This window comes from Mesoplodon densirostris, chromosome 3, assembly GCF_025265405.1.
Source record: "Mesoplodon densirostris isolate mMesDen1 chromosome 3, mMesDen1 primary haplotype, whole genome shotgun sequence".
Taxonomy (NCBI): Eukaryota; Metazoa; Chordata; class Mammalia; order Artiodactyla; family Ziphiidae; genus Mesoplodon; species Mesoplodon densirostris.
This window is the reverse complement of record NC_082663.1, coordinates 120,980,916-120,999,638: the sequence shown is the minus strand read 5'-3', so window position 1 is coordinate 120,999,638 and position 18,723 is coordinate 120,980,916. Positions and strand designations below refer to the sequence as shown.

Genomic DNA, 18,723 nt, shown 5'->3' with positions numbered 1-18,723 from the left:
TCTGTGTGTGTACCAACATGATATTTGTATACTAGGAATATGTTTTTATGCCATGAGATTTTTCAAAGAGGAATAACAAAGTCCTTATCTTGTAGAGGAGAGATTATATGTGATTATGACAAAGTCAGTGAGAGGACTTGCTGTAAAAAAGTATCACATTCAGTGGGGATTCAGAGAGAGATCATAACCATTTGGGGAAATCAAGAAAATGTTTATAGGGAATTCTTGATCAAGACAGAGCTTGAAAGATAAGTAGTAATAAGCACAAAAGGATAACACAGTGGAAGACTCTAGTACAGGGGTTGGCAAGCTATAGCCCTTAGGCTGACCACCTGTTTTTGTAAGTAAAGTTTCATTGGAACATAGTCATGCTCATTGGTTTATGTATTGTCTGTGACAGCTTTCACGCTGTAGTGGCAGAGTTAAGCAGTTGAGACAGACCACATAGTCTGCAAAGCCTAAAATATTTACTATTTGGTCCTTTACAGAAAGAAAGTTTGCTGTTCCCTACAAGTAGATAGGCTATGAGTGGGAAAGTATTATTGCTAACTATTAAAGAAATGAAAATGATATATTTATTATAGCTGGAGGGGGAAGTCAGTAATAGAAGGGTGGGTGGCTAAAGAGGAGGTTATCCTTGAAGAAATTTAATAGGAAGACCATTACTAATAGAGAGGAAGTGAAGAGTATCTCTAGGCTGGGACATTTAGTAGTTCATTTAGACACAGATGTGGTTTGTCCTTAATCATACTTTTCTAATCTTTCCCTTGCTAGCCAAGAAGGATCAGGAAGGTGGAGAAGAAAAGAAATCTGTGCAAAAGAAAAAAGTGAAAGAGTTAAAGGTGTTGGATTCAAAGACAGCCCAGAATCTCTGTGAGTAACTCTGTGATCTCAGCAATTTTAAATATGAAGGAGTTTTTCTAAGAGCTTAATTCTGGTGGATCCAGGGTCCCTTGATATGAAACTTCCATTTGTTAGTTCTTGGCATTGCATAGTAAATACCTGATATCTAATCCCTTCAATAGCACTGCAAGCTTGTTAGCATCTAGTTTTACAGGCAAGAAAATAAAGGCTAATAGGACTTTTAGGAATTTGCCTAGTCACGTAGCGGGTAAGAGGCAGGTCTGGGAGTTGAACCTCATATTTTTTATTTCAAAGCCATTACTATTTCCATTGCATCCACAGAAAATCTAACACAAATGTTCTAACCACTGCACATGTCCTTCTTTCTCATTTTCTTTTAAGTATTTCCTTTAAAGGTGGGCACTGGCTTGACTTCCATTAAATCTAAAGTAACTTTGTGGTTTAGAATAAATAATGTAAATCCTGTACTTCTCAGAGTAGGATCAATAACTTCAAAGAGTTCTGTTCTGAACTTGCTACTTATACTCATAACTCTGATTGGTGGCAAATTTCAGATCAGAAACTCCTCTGCAGAGTTGATATAGGTAGTATTTAATGATCAGGATGAATGTTCATTTTTTTGTTCAACTGTTGATATCCCTACTTTATGTTGCATAATGAAGATTTAAATATTTGTTCAACAAATATTTGAAGGTCTGCCAGGTTTCAGGCGCTATTAGGCACATACTAGGTGTGTGTTCCAGAGATGAAAGGGTATGTATTCCATAAAGCCCACTCATGATCCAGTGACATGGCTGTTGTCCCCATTTTACCAAGTGAGAAAACTAAAGTTCAGATGTTATGACTTGGCCAAGATCACACAGGTAATGAGGACACATACCCACAAGTAAAGTCAGTGATATAATGAGAACAGTAAGCCTTTACATTATGCTTGACTATATAATCTTAGATCATTGGCAACAGATATTACTAAATAGTGTCTGTAGGTAAGTCCTTTTATGGAAATTAAAGTGATGTGAGATAGTTCCTCTTCTCAAGATTATCTCTAGCAACATTAAAATGAGCAATTGTTATTTTAGAAAATGATAAAAGACTGTGGGGTAGTACATTGTTATTTCCAGTTGAATGATATCAATATGGGAAACAGAATTTAGGAAGAGAATTGAGATTAGGAGGGTCTAGGTGTTATTTAGTGATTCAGTGATTACTAAGTGCCTCTTATATGGTGAGGATGCAAAACTAAGTAAGGTATTCCCTATCCTCACAAGCCATATGTCTGGTAGAGACAGAAAAAGAAATAATGGTTATAGCACAAGTTGGTAAGTGCTATGATGGAGGTGTGCTAGGAAGCTTATGAGAGCACTGGGCAAGGGGGCATCTAAATCAAGTGGGAGGAGTATTGGAGAGAGCTCAGTCATTCTAAATGAAGTACTGCTTAAAACTATTTACAACAAACTAAATGAAGGGTGAGGGCTAGCTTGTTTCAGGCAGAGGGATCAGCATGTATGAAGGCACAGAGGCATGTGTGCAGTTCAAGAACTGCAAGTAGTTGAGTACAGCTGAGTAAAGGCCATATGTGGGGGAGTGGTGGTTGAAGAAGCTTTCAAGAAATAGACATAGAGGCTAGATCATAAAGAAGTCTGGTAGGCTTAGGCTGAGAAGTATGTATTTTATCCTGAAAACTGTGAAAGTTATTGGAGGGATTTTAATCAGGAAAGTGAGTGATACAACCCTATGTAGTTTGGGGGAGGGCTACTTCAGCAGTGATTATGAGGCCGGATTGCTAGGGTAGGGGAAGACTCTAGGCAGAGAGATGTGTTATGTTATGGCTTTAAACTAGACGAGAGGTGATCAAGGCCTGAAACTAAGTTGTAAGAATGAATAGGAAGGCAGAAGATATTAAGAAGCTAGAATTAATGGAACTTAGTGATTGATAGAGGGGATAAAGGAGATGTTTTCTTGGGTTAAGATCACTCTATAGAGAGTGGTACCATTTATTGAAATAGGAAAATCCAGCAGGAGCAGATTCTATCTTTTGTGGGAGAAATGGTGGACATGAGTGAGAGATGGCAGAGTGGTAGGTAGGAATGATTGACTTAATTTTAGGATAGAATTTAAGGTTCCTGTGGGAATCCTCCAGCAGGATGGGTGTATTAGGCATTTGGGTATAGAAATCAGGAGGAATGTCTGGCTGGAGATAAGAATTTAAGAGATAGTATATGAGTCATAGTTGAAGCCAATAATTTGCTTTGAAGGTCATTAATATTTGGGGGGGCAAGTAACAAAAAGGGGAGACCTCAAAGGAGGCTGGAAAGGAACAGCAAGAAAAATAGTCTGACATAGTCTAAGAAGTGGGAGTAGTAGTCAAGTAAAACCGGGACAGGACAAGTGTCTTTTGGATCTGGCATTAGGAAAGTCAGTGACCTAGGGAAGAATAACTTTAGTATAGCATAAGTGTTAAGAACAGCAGCTGTGGAATCCGTTTGTATTTAAATCCTGGCTCCAACCCTTACTAGCAGTGTGACCTTGGACGGGTAGCTTAACTTCTTTAAGTATGTTTCCTTTTCTATCAAATGTGGTTAATAATACAAACTTATACATTATAATAAATAGGGTTAAATGAGATCATATATGTAGATTGTGTTTAAGATACTAGGTCTTACATGGAGTATACACTCGACAAATGACTGTCATCTTTTCACTGACTTTGTGGGGACAGAAGAATTAATGAGAATGTGGAAGCAAGAATAGACTGTTATATTTTTAGAACGTTATAAAGTGAAGGAAAGAAGGAAGTTGGTAATTAAGAATGTTGAATCAGGGAGGATTTTTTTTTAATAGGAAAAACTTGAACGTGTATATCATTGTCCCTCGGTATCTGTGGGGGATAGGTTCCAGAACCCCCCTCGTATACCGAAATCCAAGTCCTTTATATAAAATGGTGTAGTATAGTTGGCCCTCTGTATCCACAGATGGGGAAGGCCCACTGTATATGCTGAAGGAAAAGGTCCTTAGGGCTACCTGTTCTATTGAAACACAAGAAAAGGATAAGTATATGGATATAGTTCTGCTAAGCTTACGTAAAGAAGTGTCGGCACAAGTTTCCTTCTGGATGATTCCAAAATAGCCCTTACTCGAGCCTTTTCTAGTCTGGTTCCAACTGAGGGCCCCCATTGCTCAGTTTATAAGTGGCATGAGAGAAAGCTTAGCAAGTAATTTGACCGATGGCTTCAATTTTTCTCAGTAAAAAGCAGCAAGGCCTTTTTGGAACAAATGGGGAAGTGGCAGGACATTTGGGAGAATGGGGATATTTTATATGGAGAAGCTGTCAAGAGAGCCGGGAGAGCGTGGACTAGGGACACACAGAAGGATTCCCCACCATCACCGGTGCCACTTCAGATTCGTAGAATCTGATCTGCAGTGTTCATCAGCCCAGGTGTAAGAGGAGAGATATGAGATGGCTGGGTTAACTAAGGACTGGAAGGAGAAGGAAACAAGAAAATAAGAATAGTAGTAATAATAGAGTGGGAGTGAAAGGGTAGACTACAGGGTCTAGGTTAAACAGAGAAAGCAAAGTAGAACTGAGACATTCAGAGAAAATGGAATGGTCGTCTCTCTCGTGGGAGAGAGCGAGCACGCAAGAGAGCACTCTGATGAGGTTGAAGAGTCAATTTAGGGATTAGTGAGAGAGCTGAAAGGATGGGAAGTGTTTGTTGGGGAATGGGATGTGGCAATTTAAGAATCAGAGCATTTCAAGGCAGTGGCAGCTTTGAGGATGGAGTCAAGGGAGTGAGGAACTAAAATAGAACAGGGTGAACATTTCTGATGTATAGAGAGAGAGATCAAAGACTTCCTGTGTGAGCAAAGACAAGGTGTTTGTAGAATGTGGTGCTTGGAACAGTGTGGCTGGCGTGTGACATAAATGTGGGGATTCGTGGGAGGGAAAGCTGGGAGGTGGGAACCTTAAACACTGGGCTCAGGAGCTTGGATCTTAACTATACAGGCAGTGGGGAACTGGTGGAGGTTTCAGATCATGACTTTGAGAGAGCACTCCTGGGAAAGTTGTCCAGCGTAGGTTTGTAGGGTGGGCTGGAAGGGGGAAGAGACTGAGAAGAACATGTCTTTTATCTCATTTCCTGGCAGCAATCTTTTTGGGTTCCTTCCGCATGCCCTATCAAGAGATTAAGAATGTCATCCTGGAGGTGAATGAGGCTGTTCTGACTGAGTCTATGATCCAGGTAAGGAGCAAGGTCATTCTGGAGCTGGCTCTTTGCATTGCTATACACTAGCTCTGTCTCCTCTCTGCCTAGACGATGAGGACTCTGTAAGCATCATTGACTTAAAGAATGCTGGCTTTATATAAGCTTCCATCTCTCTGGTGATCAAGTTATTTCTGGTATATTTTTCAAAAGTCCTGCCATCTCACTAGCTGCCTCCCCCACCTCCCCCTACCCCAGCCCGTGTCTCCTTCTTAGTGGTCCTTGGGCAGAGCGAGGGACTGACAGGAGGCTCAAGTTGTCAGCTCATCCCCCTCAAACTTAGACAGTCCCTTCTGTCTTGCAGAATCTCATTAAGCAGATGCCAGAGCCAGAGCAGTTAAAAATGCTTTCCGAACTGAAGGACGAATATGATGATCTGGCTGAGTCAGAGCAGTTCGGCGTGGTGGTGAGTGAGGCCTGTGGCACAGACTCTTCTCTGACGCCCTCCTCCCCGAGAGCATCCGGTGCACTTGCTCCTGGCCTCTTGTCTATTCTGAACCCATCTTTCTCTCTTTCTCCTCCCTACTTTGGAACTCAGATTCTGCCATAGGAGGCTTAAGACTGTATCTTCTTCTTCCTTTCCTCTCTCTCTGTTGGCTATAATGGAACTGCTTGTCTCTCCCCAGATGGGCGCTGTGCCCCGCCTGCGGCCTCGCCTCAATGCCATCCTCTTCAAGCTGCAGTTCAGTGAGCAAGTGGAGAATATCAAGCCAGAGATTGTTTCTGTCACTGCCGCATGTGAGGAGTTGCGAAAGAGCGAGAACTTCGCTAGCCTCCTAGAGATTACCTTGCTTGTTGGAAACTATATGAATGCTGGTTCCAGGAATGCTGGTGCTTTCGGCTTCAGTATCAGCTTCCTCTGTAAGGTGAGCCAGGGGGTTAGAGCAGGACGATGGAAGGGAAGGCTGTGGCCTCTAGGAGCCCAGTGTGGCAAACTGCTGTCGGCCTGAGGTGATCGTGGGCGTGTCAGGACTCACCATTTCTCCTCTTCCCCCAAGCTTCGAGACACCAAGTCCACAGATCAGAAGATGACGTTGTTGCACTTCTTGGCTGAGTTGTGTGAGAGTAACTATCCCGAGGTCCTCAAGTTTCCAGATGAGCTTGCCCACGTGGAGAAAGCCAGCCGAGGTGAGGCAGATTGGGGTGAAGCTAGAAGGTGCTTCCAAGCCCCAGAAATCTCTGCACGGGGTAGGGAAAGAAGACTCAGTCTAGATTTTAGATCATTTTCAGTTCAGACAATTTTAAGGAACGGGAGAGCGCATAGGCATGATGTCTAAGCCACAGGGAGGAGTATCGGGCAGAAGAGAGGTCTCCACGTACAGAAGTGGGAAGGACTCTTTCCCTTCTTAGGGAAACACCAGACACCAAAAAACAACTAGAAGAAAGGCAGGTATTTTTAGTTTAAGTCAACAGTTTTTCTCATTCAGAAAGCGTAGACTGGATTAGCAAAAACCAGGCCTCACCGTCCTGGGACTAGGCAAAGAAAAAGCAGCATTCAGTAGAAACGGGAACAGATTTCTGCCCACCCTCTATATTTCTGTGTAATGTCTCCTTCCTCCCAAACCCTGTTCTCTAAAATAAATGAGACCAAGATCCCGGGGGATTTCATAGATGCTTGTTAAATTAAATGAAGCCTCTCTTCTTAGTATTGTCCAGCTTATGGAGGCTGGAGGTTTAATCATCAAGTAATTTATACTTTCACTGAAAAGCTGTGTGAAACAGTTAGAGAGTACGTAAGAGGACTAAAATAATTAAGTACCAGCTGGATATACAGACTGGAGCAGTGCCCTGAGGAACAGAATAGGGTATTGAGACTGGAGGTAGTAAGCTCTTGCTGTCTCTTTTTGTGTCTACTTTAGTTTCTGCTGAAAACTTGCAAAAGAACCTAGATCAGATGAAGAAACAAATTTCTGATGTAGAACATGATATTCAGAATTTTCCAGCTGCCACAGATGAGAAAGACAAGTTCGTTGAAAAAATGACCATATCCTTTCTTGAAAGGAGGGAGTTGCCCCCTAAGAAAAAAAGGAACTTCCCGTGGGGGGACAACAGGATAGGTATGATGCTATACAATTTTTCCTTAAAAAATGCTTTTTCATTAAAAAATGCTTTTTCATTAAATGCATAGTTCTTGAAAACATTCTCATTGTTGTGGTTTGCATCAAACCATGCAGATAAAGTAAAAGTCTCCCTTGAGACCTTGCCCTCTGCCCCACCTGCCAGACACACACACCCCATACTACACACACCCCATACTACACACACATACATATTCCCTTCTCCCTCCCCTTCCCAAAGATAACCACTGCCACTGGCCTTCTCTCTGATTTGCACCCTAATGAATTCATTTTAGTAAAAATTGCACTGTATTGCTTTAGCACTGAATATGTTTGGCCCTGTTTCCATAGCAGTATATGCAGAACAGTCTCTTTTTAAACTGCCAATTCCTATTCTTTAGGAATACCATAGTTTATGGTTTACCATTCCCGTTTGGATGTTTAGATTGCTTCTGGGTTTTGCTAATATGAACAGCGCTGTGTTGCACATCCTTGTGCATGCCAGTACACATCTGTGAGTCGTCCTCAGGGCTAGAGAAGTGGGCCTGCTTCCTGGTGTTGGCTCTTTACTCTTTGGCTGCACAGCTTTGTGAAGGATGCACAGGAACAGTATAACAAGCTGCGGATGATGCACTCTAACATGGAGACGCTCTATAAGGAGCTGGGCGAGTACTTCCTCTTTGACCCCAAGAAGGTGTCTGTGGAAGAATTCTTCATGGATCTGCACAACTTTAAGAATATGTTTGTGGTAAGCAGGGTATACCTGCCGACTGAAGCTTTCATGGACCTTTCTCACTTTCCACTGGGTTCATGTTGGTTGGTGGTGGGTGTGTACATGTGTGAGTGCATACATGCCCACGTGTTCATTTTTTCTCCCACAGCAAGCAGTCAAGGAGAACCAGAAGCGGCGGGAGACAGAGGAGAAGATGCGGCGAGCAAAACTGGCCAAGGAGAAGGCAGAGAAGGAGCGGCTGGAGAAGCAGCAGAAGAGAGAGCAGCTCATAGACATGAATGCTGGTAAGAAGCGAAGGCGAAGGGCCGATGGGTTGAGACAGGAACATTTGGAAGGCTTCTCTGTCTAGAGTCTAGAGGCCAGAGAACAGCTCATGTCTGAGCTCAACTCCTGGCAAATGATTTTTGGCAGCCTTCTTCCTCCAGGATCCTGATGCTGGACTTTAACCCCGACTCCGTTACATGCACGTTCCAGTGTTCGACTCTCAGTTTTTTCCCTCCTTTGCTAGTTCTGCATTATGTCTCATCTCCCCAGTGATTTAGTACTTCTGTAACATGTACTCTTGCCTTCTGCCTGTCCAGAAATTCCCCCGTCCGGTTTTCATACCCTCTAGTACATCTTTCATTCTTTTTCCCAAACTGTTTTCCTGGCCCTGCTCCTGTCTTTTAATGGCTTGCCTTCTCTTTCTGCTTATTTCACTAAGTATTGTGTCCCCAGTACCTCAGCACAGTTGTACACGCCTATCAGACTGTAAATGGATTGAACTTCTGGAAAGGGGGCAGGGGAGCTGGCCACCCTCTTCTTTCTTCAGCAGAATCTCTATTTCACTCTCAGAAGCATGTCTTTGTTGAAACATATGGCCTCAATTACTGGCCCTCTGTTTCCTGTTTCTGCTTCTTTCCTGCTGCCGACTCCCTGCCCCTCTCTGGCTGCTCTCTCTGTGGGCAGCGGAAATCCAGCATCCATTGCACACAGCCCCGAGCTGGTGCCACCCTTCTTGAACCTGAGGGGCTACGAGCCATCTAAGTAAAGAGGTTCTCCGGGCTGCTGGGTCTGGCAAGAATCCACGCTTTGCTGAGCACGAGAGGCGAGGGCTGCTCCGACACGCCGGCTCCCGGGGACTCTTCTCTCTGTGGCGCGATCAGGGACCTGAAGCAGAACTGCCTGCATTTCTGTCTTTTCTTTATACTTTTTTGGGAAGCAGTTCCCCTGCCCTTACTCCAGTTGTATGTAAGCCACAAACTTTGCTCTAGTCATGCCATTAAAAAAGCCCACACCAAGTATCCTTCACCTTCCCCCATTCTCCCCAGGCCTCTAGGCTTTGTCCCCAGTTACTGTTGAGGATGTAATAGGGAAAGGTGGAGTCCAGCTGATTTGTGGGACGAAGGCTGCACACAGTCGTCAGGCAGCACAGGGGACCCTGCCCTGGTCCATGTCCCCAAGGGCAAGCAAATGAGGTGGGAATGTAGGGCAGCTGCACTGGCGGTGTTTGGCCAGCAGGCGGCACTGGGAGCAGTGAGCCCAGCCTTGTGGCTGGCAGCCTGCCGGCTCCTAGGGATTTCACAGTTTCAGATTTCACCACCCTTAGCTGTTGTCATGGAAACGGAGTGGGCTGGAATAAGGATTCTACATTAACTCTTTGTATTCCAACCAGAAGCTCCTCTTAGATGCAGAGCTGACTTCCGGAAGATGCAGCCACTGGGGGCAGTACTTAAGTGAAATACACTCTTGATCAGTGGTCTCTCATCTTTCCTCAGCCCTGCTCTGAAACTGGAAGCAGGCTTTCCGTGAGAGGTTTATGTAAATCGGAGTGAAACACTTCAGGATAAATAGAGAGTGATACAGTTCCTTATTAATGTCATAATCCCGGTCTCTGTACGTATCCCAGTCTTGCAGTCAGGCAGGTCTACACTTCTCTGTGCTAGTTCTGATGGGGGTGGGAAGGGAGGAGGGCACTGCAGGAAAATTATCCAAGGTTTGCAGTGGTTGGTAACCAGTGAAACCTTTTGTTTTAACCATTTTCAAACAGACACAAGTAAACATGGGCTGTGAGACTTGAGGTTGAGCCCTCCGTGTGCTCTGAGCCCCGAGAAACTGGGCGAGGGCAAGCAATTCAGTAGCAGTGCATTTGCTGTGGGGCTCAACACATGAATGCTACTGGGGCTGAAGAGCTTACATCTCCGTCTTTGTTCATGACAGAGGGCGATGAGACAGGTGTGATGGACAGTCTTCTGGAAGCCCTGCAGTCAGGCGCAGCATTCCGGCGGAAGAGAGGACCCCGTCAGGGTAAGTCAGCAAACGGAGCCCAGCCTGTGTGTTGAAGGAAGGCAGTGAGGCCTCGCTGCTCCTGGTCCTGCTTGTCTTGGGCTAATGAGCAGGTAATGATGTTCTGAGGGTTTAGAAACTTCCCCACAATAGTCCCTGCATCTAGAGTGGATTACCTAGTCCTCTTCCAACCATGTTAGAAAGTGCTGACTTGGAGAACTAGGACTTGAGGGACTGACAACAGATATTACGTTTGATTATTCTTGTACCTCTCCTCATTCTTGAAGCAGAAACATAGCATAAGCAAACCACTGTGCAGGACACAGAGATCTGAGTAGGCGTTTGTGTATATGAACAAAAAAATTTATGTAAATTCAAAACTGTACATTAGATGTAGGAATACAAAGAAAATAAGTCCTTACTTATAAAATAAGAGTCCTTACTCTCAGCTTCACAAGCAGAAAAGATAGAATAATAGAAAGTGTAGAATCCTATAGAGAGAAGGCTAGGCATCATTCTCCCCAGATGTAAGAACGTAGAGGAACATCTCAACCGAAGGACTGTGCTATGTCTGAAAGCCGCCTTTTTCTTGGGTGTAATTGGCCTCCACTGTACTTGCCTTCCCCGTTTACTCCCCCGCAGCCTCCTCTCCCGACCTTCAGAAGATTTAAGTGGATTATGTTGAGCCAGAGCCTCTAAGAAGAATTATGGGGATAGGAGGACAAATGATCCAGGCATTAGTATGGGGAAGGATCAACGGTTAAATTGCCTTTGAGGGAAGTATATGGTGGCCAAGAGCCTGGTCCAGAAGAAGGTATGGCCAAAGCTACTCCTCGTTACCTGCACCACTGAGTCTGGTGAAGACCCTTTGGGGCTAGGCATGATGGCTTCTTTCCTAGGTTGAAGGGTAGGCATTACAGAGAAGGCAGCATTAAGAGTTTGTACTTCTGAGGTGGTTTAAGCTATGTTCCCTGGCTGGTGCATTCTGTAGGCCTGTGTGATAGGAGCTTCACTTCAAGGTTATTGTACAGATGAGTTGTGTGGTTTGCTTTGGACACTGCTTAGCTATTAACAGTGGCATCTGTAGGACCTATAGTACCCGTCACAGCCTGTAAAGGTGACCTTACGATCAAGGGTACGGAGCATGTTAGCCCACACCGAGTCAGTGTCCTGGCCCAAACATTGTAGATCACTATGAGTTTCTTCGTGAATGGCTGACTGCCTGTTTCTGCCAATACTCTGAATACCCAGAGGGAAATTCCCTCTGAGGGCTCTTCTGTAGGACTTCAGAACCTGCCCTAAACAGAAGAATCCCTCATTACAACTCTTACCTATTTCCTGGCATCCTCTGAGTACAGGCTTTCTGGAGGGGAAGACAGGTGAGTGTGATGGACTTAGGTCTTTCTGGGATAGCATGTTTAGTCGTATAGATCTAGGTTTGGACAGAGTATGAAGCTAGTGGTATTTTTGGTGTGTTTAGTCTTCAGAGATTCTTGCGACATTGTTTCCTCCCCACCATATAAGGTGATGTGGCCTGACATTAAGCGTTTCTAGATAAACAAAAATACATTGCCTCTCCCTATTTTCCTCTATCCTCTCAGCTAAGTGCCAACCTTCACCAGACTTTTGGTGGGGAATTCCCTTTTAAGCTTCTTCCTCTGGAACTAAACCAAAATCCCAGATGCTTCCTGGACACAGGCAGCCAGACATTAGTGGCTTCCCTCTACTGGAGAGGCCCCATTCTCCACTTCTTCCCAAGTGAGAAACCAGGACTTACAGGCCGAGGAAGCAGGGATTTTGTTAGAACCTAACCTTTCAGCAGAGGACCTGGATCAGTCAAAGTGCTGTTTCCCAGTGCAAGAAGGACTAGGAGATTCTGAAGCAAAAAGGTGGTGAAAATGAGAACTACGTACTTTTAAAATTGGCTCCATCTTGTATCCTTATCTTTCTGGGGTCACTAAACACACCGAACATATCTGGGAGAATCAGGGGAGACATTTCTAGTTACCCGGTAACCCCTGTAGACACTGGTACATTCATTTCCGAGAAAGTGACATGGCCTTCCATTAAACATAAACAGAAGGCCAGGCATCACAGTAGAGTGCAAAGAGCATAAGACTAGGTAGGTATCAGAAGACCCAATGTCAAATCCAACTGATGCTGTCTAGATTACCTGAGACAAGTTTCTGGGACTCAGTTTCTTCACATCTAAAATGAGAGTTGGGCTAGAATGGTCTCCAGGGCCCTTTACAGCTTTAGTATTTTTTTTTGTACTGCGACAGTAGGATTAAGAGGAGAAGAAAGAGGCTGGACCCAGAAGGCCACATTGTAAAACTATAAAGGTTTCTCTCACTGGCTGCCGGCCTTAGCTGGTCCACCCAGTGCTTGGCCATCTCTGACTCTTCCTGCTGACTGACTGATTTGAGCTAAAAAACCAAAGGTCTGCCTCACAGCCCTCCTCAGTCCCAGAAAGGCAGCTGTCTATATTGAAAGACACAGCCTTTGCCCTGGGATTTAAAGGAATGTTTAAAAAACATCTTCTGGTCTCTGGAGACCTGAGGGAGTGACCAGTATACAAAGACCCATTGAGGAGTTGGAAGAGGAGCATTACTATCAGGGCTGGTTCATTAAAAGGGACATGTAAACTGCTGTGATCTGCAGGGTGTGGGAGAACAATGCTTTGAGTGTCAAGGGGAAGAGTCCATGTGATTGTATTACAGCTACTATTTCAGGCTGATGATTGAGTCAGCTTGTGGTTTTAATGACTCAACTTTATCTCCATGTCTGAATTGTGGCTGCTTATATACAGGCCATCTGCTCACTGGGATAAAAGTCAAGGAAAGAAAGAAATTCATCTCCCTCTCCCTTTCCTTCCCTCTGCCACTTCCCAGCTTCCAGCTAAGCTCTCCCTACACTGATAGAACCTTAGAGTTGGGACCAGTGCTGAAGACCTCCAGTGATTAGCATCTCACCTTCTCGTAGGTAACAGGACTTGAGACCCAGATAAGGTCTTGCCAAGATCTACAGAACTGGCTAATGATAGAGCCAGAACTGTAACCCACTGTTGTGAATCCAAGTCCAGGAATATTTCCACTAAGCCTATGTGAGGAGCAGGAGATGACAGCGAGCCCTCTGTGTAGGCCAGAAATACTCTTTCATACCTTCCAGCAAGGAGAGCCCTGGACATGGTGAAATTGCTTCAGGGAGTTTTCCAGTGACCACCTGTCTAGAGAGGTTAAGAGTATATCCTCTACCACCACTATCTCTCCCTCCACTTTTGTAAAAATAGGACAGGAATTATAATTAGGAGTGTTGTAGACAATAATGAGTTCTTTAGGCTGGTAATGATTGCCCCATCTGTCCTAGTTTCCTCTTCCCTAAGGAAGCTTATTAACAAGAGTACTTCCTCCTTAGTAGTAGTTCCTAGCCTGTGTGTTATAAATATCTTTTTTTCCAAATCATTAACCTTTTTCTGATTCATCTATACTAGTGTTACATGTCTGATTTCGTTGGTGTTTTTATCTAGCTCACCCCTAACTTCTAGAAATCTGGCCTCAGAGAGCTTTGGCCAATGTCTCAAGATTGTTCCCTTTTCCCCACAGTCTGTGGGACTACTAGGAGTTAATAATCCTCCCTGGTCCCGTAGAGTCAAAATATGTATCTGCTTCTGTGGCTACTTTTCAATCGTCTTAACAAGTACCAAGTTAGGGAAAGGCTGGGAGAGGTTGTCTTCTGGACAGTCAAGCTGTTCAGCGTAACTGTGGCCCTGAAGCCAGAGTGGCAGCCAGGATTCCTCGATTCTGTTCCCAGTTCCAACAAGAGTTTTTCTCCTTCCTGATTCTGACCTTAGGGTCCTGATTCTGACCATCAGGTCCATGCCTAGTATACCTACCTTCTAGGCTTAAAAGGGAAATTTTGGTCTTTCCTGACTTACCATCCACTCAGTTTTTATGCAGTCTGCAATGCCTCAGAAGCTTTTTGAATCTAGGAAAATATAGAGATGTGCTTGATTAGGTACAACTGGTATCTTCTTAGTTTTAGAGGAAGAAACCAAAGAGAGAAACAGCTGAAGATACTTCACACTTGTACTTTGACTTTTCCCATGTTGTCCAGGATAGGTGTTCCTTTTCCCTGGGTCCAGAGTCAGAAGTTATTTTAACATGTACTTACCCCTTGAGTCACACACACACAAATATAGTTGGAATATTTTCTCAACTGCTCCTGACTGAATTCAAAGGAGCAGCAAAGTGATAATCAAGCCACTGCCTTTTCTGGACATGACAAGTAGGGTCCTAGAGAAGGGAGTATTCCAAAAACAGAGCAGAAACTCAGCAGGTCTGAGGAAGATTTTGCTGGAGATAGGAGACCATCCTAGTCGCACTCCTACGGGCCCCTTTCCTCCCCCGTCCGTCGCTGAGGCATCATTACATGTTCATAATCCGAGGAGTAGTTTGTGTGAAACCCTGGAGTCTTGGTCACACACCGTCCCCTGTAACCAGATGAGCCCTGTGCCTGCCACCCAGGGTCTTCACTATTCTTTCTCCTCTTGGTAGACAATCCTGCGCGTCCCTGGGAGGAGGAGGAGGAGGAGACCTGTAAATTGGTAACCTGTGGGCATGCTGTGTGCTCCCAGCTGACCCGTGGGTAGCCTCTGCCGTGTGAACACAGTGGCTCTGGGTCATGTTTCTGCAGAGGCTGACAGCCCTGGTGAAGACCTGGGCCCTCTGACCCTGTTTGGCTTCCGTCCCACCTAAAGCTTTTTGCTGGTCTCAAGAAGGCAAAGTGGACACTTTGTTCACTGACTCTTCTGGACCTCTTCCTTCCTGCTCGTGCCCTGCCACTGCCCTGTCCTGCATTTAGGAGTGCTGGCCTTCTCTCCTCTGTCTCTGCTTCTTTAAGGTTTAGGTACTGCTTTCTCCACCCAGCTTTCCCATGACCCAGCAAGCTGTTTTGTTTTTTGTTATTTAATTGGATACAAATCACATACCTAAAATTCACCCTTCTAAAGTATACAATTTAGTGTTTTTTTAGCATATTCACAAGGTTGTACAACCAGCACCACTAATTCCAGAACATTTCATGACCCCAAAAAGAAACCCCATACCCATTCTCCCCACGCCTAGGCCCTGGCAACCACAAACCTACTTTCTGTCTCTGGATTTGCCCATTCTAGAGATTTTACAGAAATGATGGCCTTTGTGTCCGGCTTCTTTCACCCCTGGCAGGCAGCTCTTTGGGACCTGCAGTCTCTCTGTGCTGCTTGTAGGGCATGGGAAGAGGCAGACAACATGAGATGGGCATTGTCCCAAGGAACGGCTTTCTTGTTGAGGATACTGGGACCATAAATGTGGATTCCATGAATGAATGTGAGTCTTGGGGATGACGCCCAGGAGTTAGGACAGTTAGGACAGAAGCTCATGGATTGATTGGTTCTTCTCTTCCTATTTAGGGTGGCAACTGAAGCTTCACTATCCCTTAGCCCATTGGGCTAAGATTTCTTTGTAGGGTTCGTCCTGGCCATCCTTGACCCCAGGTCTGCTTTCCCTGACATACCTTTCACTACCCCTCCCCCTACACACACCCACACACACACATTGCACACCTTGTAGAGCCCTTGGCATTTGGATCATCGCTGCTGCCCTTGAAGAGGTGGAAAAGAGCTCAGCGTGTGGGCACGGCGAGAGAGAGGGAGGGTTGGTGGAACCCAGGCGAGTGTGGCATCATGTGACGTCAGTGCATGGCTGCTGCTCCTCTTTGCGGGAGTCCCTCTGGCCGCCTGCTAAAGGCCTTCCTCTGCTTGGGACGACCCTGCCCAGGGCTGACTGAAAGTGATTTTGGCCTAGGAGCCTCCTGAGAACTGCCAAGAAAACAAAAACAATACTGTTTACTAAGCTTGAGTCTGTTTACTTCCAAGAACCCTCTGATGAGAAAACAGATTTTGAGTACTTCTCTCTCTTTACATTACACTGCTGATACTTGAACTCCGTTGTGTCTGTCTAGCTGTATTCAAACTTTTTACTGCTTTTCACACAGGAACTCAAGAGCTTGCTCTCCTACCTGTACCGTACTCTCACATTCCCTGCTTGCCCCCTCCCCACCGCAAAGGTATCTTCCATGTGTTCCTGGCTTTCTTCCCCTCCTTCTTCAAAAGAAGAGCCTCTGAACTGGACAGGGCCGCCATGTGTGCATGGCTTCTGGCCGAGTATCTGCCGTAGAGATCGATAGGGATTCGAAACTGGCCTTCCATGGACGAGATCTCTCATGTCTTCTCTTGCAGGCAACAGGAAGGTCGGGTGTGCAGCCATGTCTCAGCTAGAATCAGTGCTGACCAGGGATGATGCCATGACCTGTGTTCCTGCCAAGATGTCCAAGAAGAGCGAGGAAGTCCCCACCATCCTTGAGGAGGCCAAGGAGTTGCTCGGCCGTGCAAGCTAAGCCAGGTCCTGGGGCCATGGCAGCTCCTCAGTGGAGCTCCAGACTGTCCCTGCTCTGCAGCATGTGCCTGAAGGGTCACAGAGATATTCCTCTGCGGTGGCCACTCGCATCACCTTGACCCCATCTTTGTCTCCAGCCTGCTGCTCTCTGTACATCACACACAGCTTCAGCTGCCTGGAGGCCAGAAGGAAAGGGCAGTGTGGGGAGGCCTGAAGCCAACCTGGCCAGCCCTGGCTCTCGTATTACCAAAGCAGGCTCTGTGTTTGCTGCCTTAACCCCAAGTGTCTCCTCCGTTCTCCGTGGCCTCATCTCAGGCAAGGCCCCACCTGCTTTCTCAGCCCCTACCTTTCCCGTGGGCTTTTGCCTAGGTCAGTCTTGCTGGGTTTGTGCTTTCTTTTGTGTTTTCTCTGGCCCTGAGAACAGCATGGGCTGGTGATCCTCTGGGCTCTGTCCTTCCTTTCATTGCTGTCACCACCACCCCGCCCCCCTGCTCTCCCTGCCCCTGGCTCTTGTTATTACTAGGGGTGGGGCATTGGGAGCTGCTTCCAAGGAAGTGGGGAGCAAATCCCCCTTATCCCACTCTCTGGGAAAGCCCTCCCCAAACAAAAAGAACCTGGACCACTTTTATCTGTTCTCCTGTGGCCTAGGCCAGAGCCTAGGGCAAGCAGGCATGGCACAGGTGGGACCTGCCCCCAGCCTGCTGCCAAGCTCTCTGCCCTTGCCTCTCTGGACCCTCTGCACCAGCCCTAGGCCCTTCTCACGCCCTCCCTAGAGCTTTGGTGCATCTCATCCCAACACCTTCTCCTCTGTCTCCAGGGAAATGGGAGGTGGAGCCTCCTGGCTGAGAAATTGTTTTGCAAAAGGATCTATTTTTATATGCATTTTTTTTTTTAGGAAAAATAACTCTTCCTTCCTCCTTTCCCCTCCATAACGTAAGAGGCTTTTATGGCAGGTTCCAGAGTCCCTGGGATTTCTCCCCACAAGCCTCAATTCTGAACAAGCCCCTGGACCTCCATCTCAGCCCTCAAGCCTCTGGGCCCTTGAGGCCAGTGCAGACTCTCTCTCCCAGCATCTGACTCTGGGGCAAGGGGAAGCTCTTCTCTTGTTGAGCTGGACCAGGCCTAAGAGTAGTGGGAGCTCTGAAACGACAGAGTTTTTATAAATTTAATATATTTATCAAGCCAAATGTGCAAATGCTAACTGGCCACTCTGGAGCAGTGTGCACAGGCTGTGCCCCACCCTGCTCTCTTCTCTGCAGTGGGCAGGCCAGACTCTTTGGCAGTCCCAGCCACAGGAAGCTCAGATTCTCCGGTCAAGGTGACACTTTGCCCTCCTGTGCTCCTTTCAGCTTCCCACCCCTGGGAGAGAGAATGGCACTGGTAGGGCCTGGCGCAAAAGTATAGTTATTAGAGCAAGGGGGAGCTTAGGAGACCTAAGGGCGCCTGCAGGGAAGCCTTGAGGCCTGGAAGGAGGGTTCTGGTTGTTAGAGCCTGTGTGTGGAGGGGCAACAGCAGGTCCTTTGCACTATTTCTGGGAGGACCGTGGTGCAGGGGCCTGCTGCTCCCCTAGGTCCCTCCTCCCTGCTGACATCTGGGGCTTTGACCCTTTCTTTTTTAATCTACTTTTGCTAAGATGCATTTAATAATAATAATAAAAAAAGGGACAAAATGCAAACCTGTTCCCCTCACCTCTTGGGCTTCTGGGATGTCATCACCTCCGGTTTGTTGGGTTTGTTTTCAACTGTTAATAAAGCATCGAAACAGTACTGCCTTACAGCTTCCCTTGTGAATTTCTGAACTATTTGTCTTCTCTCTCATCCAGGCTTCTCCACTTTTGTCCTGCCTCAAGCCCGATTGACCTGACAAAATCATCAAAAGGGTGCCGGCACCTTCATGTGCCAGACACTACGGTTGGGCGCAGGGCTAGAGCTGATTCATACATAGTGGCTTCTGTCCCCTCATTTGCCCTCTGTAAAGGAGAAGGGCCCCAGTTCAGCCCCCTACCCTTCCACATTGCTGCCTCTTGGCTTGGAACCCTTTTCTTGGATTCAGTTCTGGGACCCCCACCTCCCCAGGACCCCAGACTTCACTTGCAGTTTCCTGGCAGTACC

General features: G+C 46.1%; 1 protein-coding gene across 1 annotated transcript; it reads left to right on the top strand.

Annotated features, from left to right (window-relative positions):
- Positions 1–778: 778 nt before the first annotated feature.
- LOC132486405 (protein diaphanous homolog 1-like) lies at positions 779–18,378 on the top strand. The gene is made up of 10 exons (XM_060093515.1): positions 779–873; positions 5,008–5,102; positions 5,428–5,529; positions 5,750–5,989; positions 6,122–6,251; positions 6,983–7,108; positions 7,765–7,928; positions 8,062–8,197; positions 10,113–10,199; positions 16,456–18,378. Exons 2-10 carry the CDS (start codon positions 5,031–5,033, stop codon positions 16,611–16,613), a joined length of 1,215 nt encoding a protein of 404 aa, XP_059949498.1. The 5' UTR covers positions 779–873; positions 5,008–5,030; the 3' UTR covers positions 16,614–18,378.
- Positions 18,379–18,723: the final 345 nt, after the last annotated feature.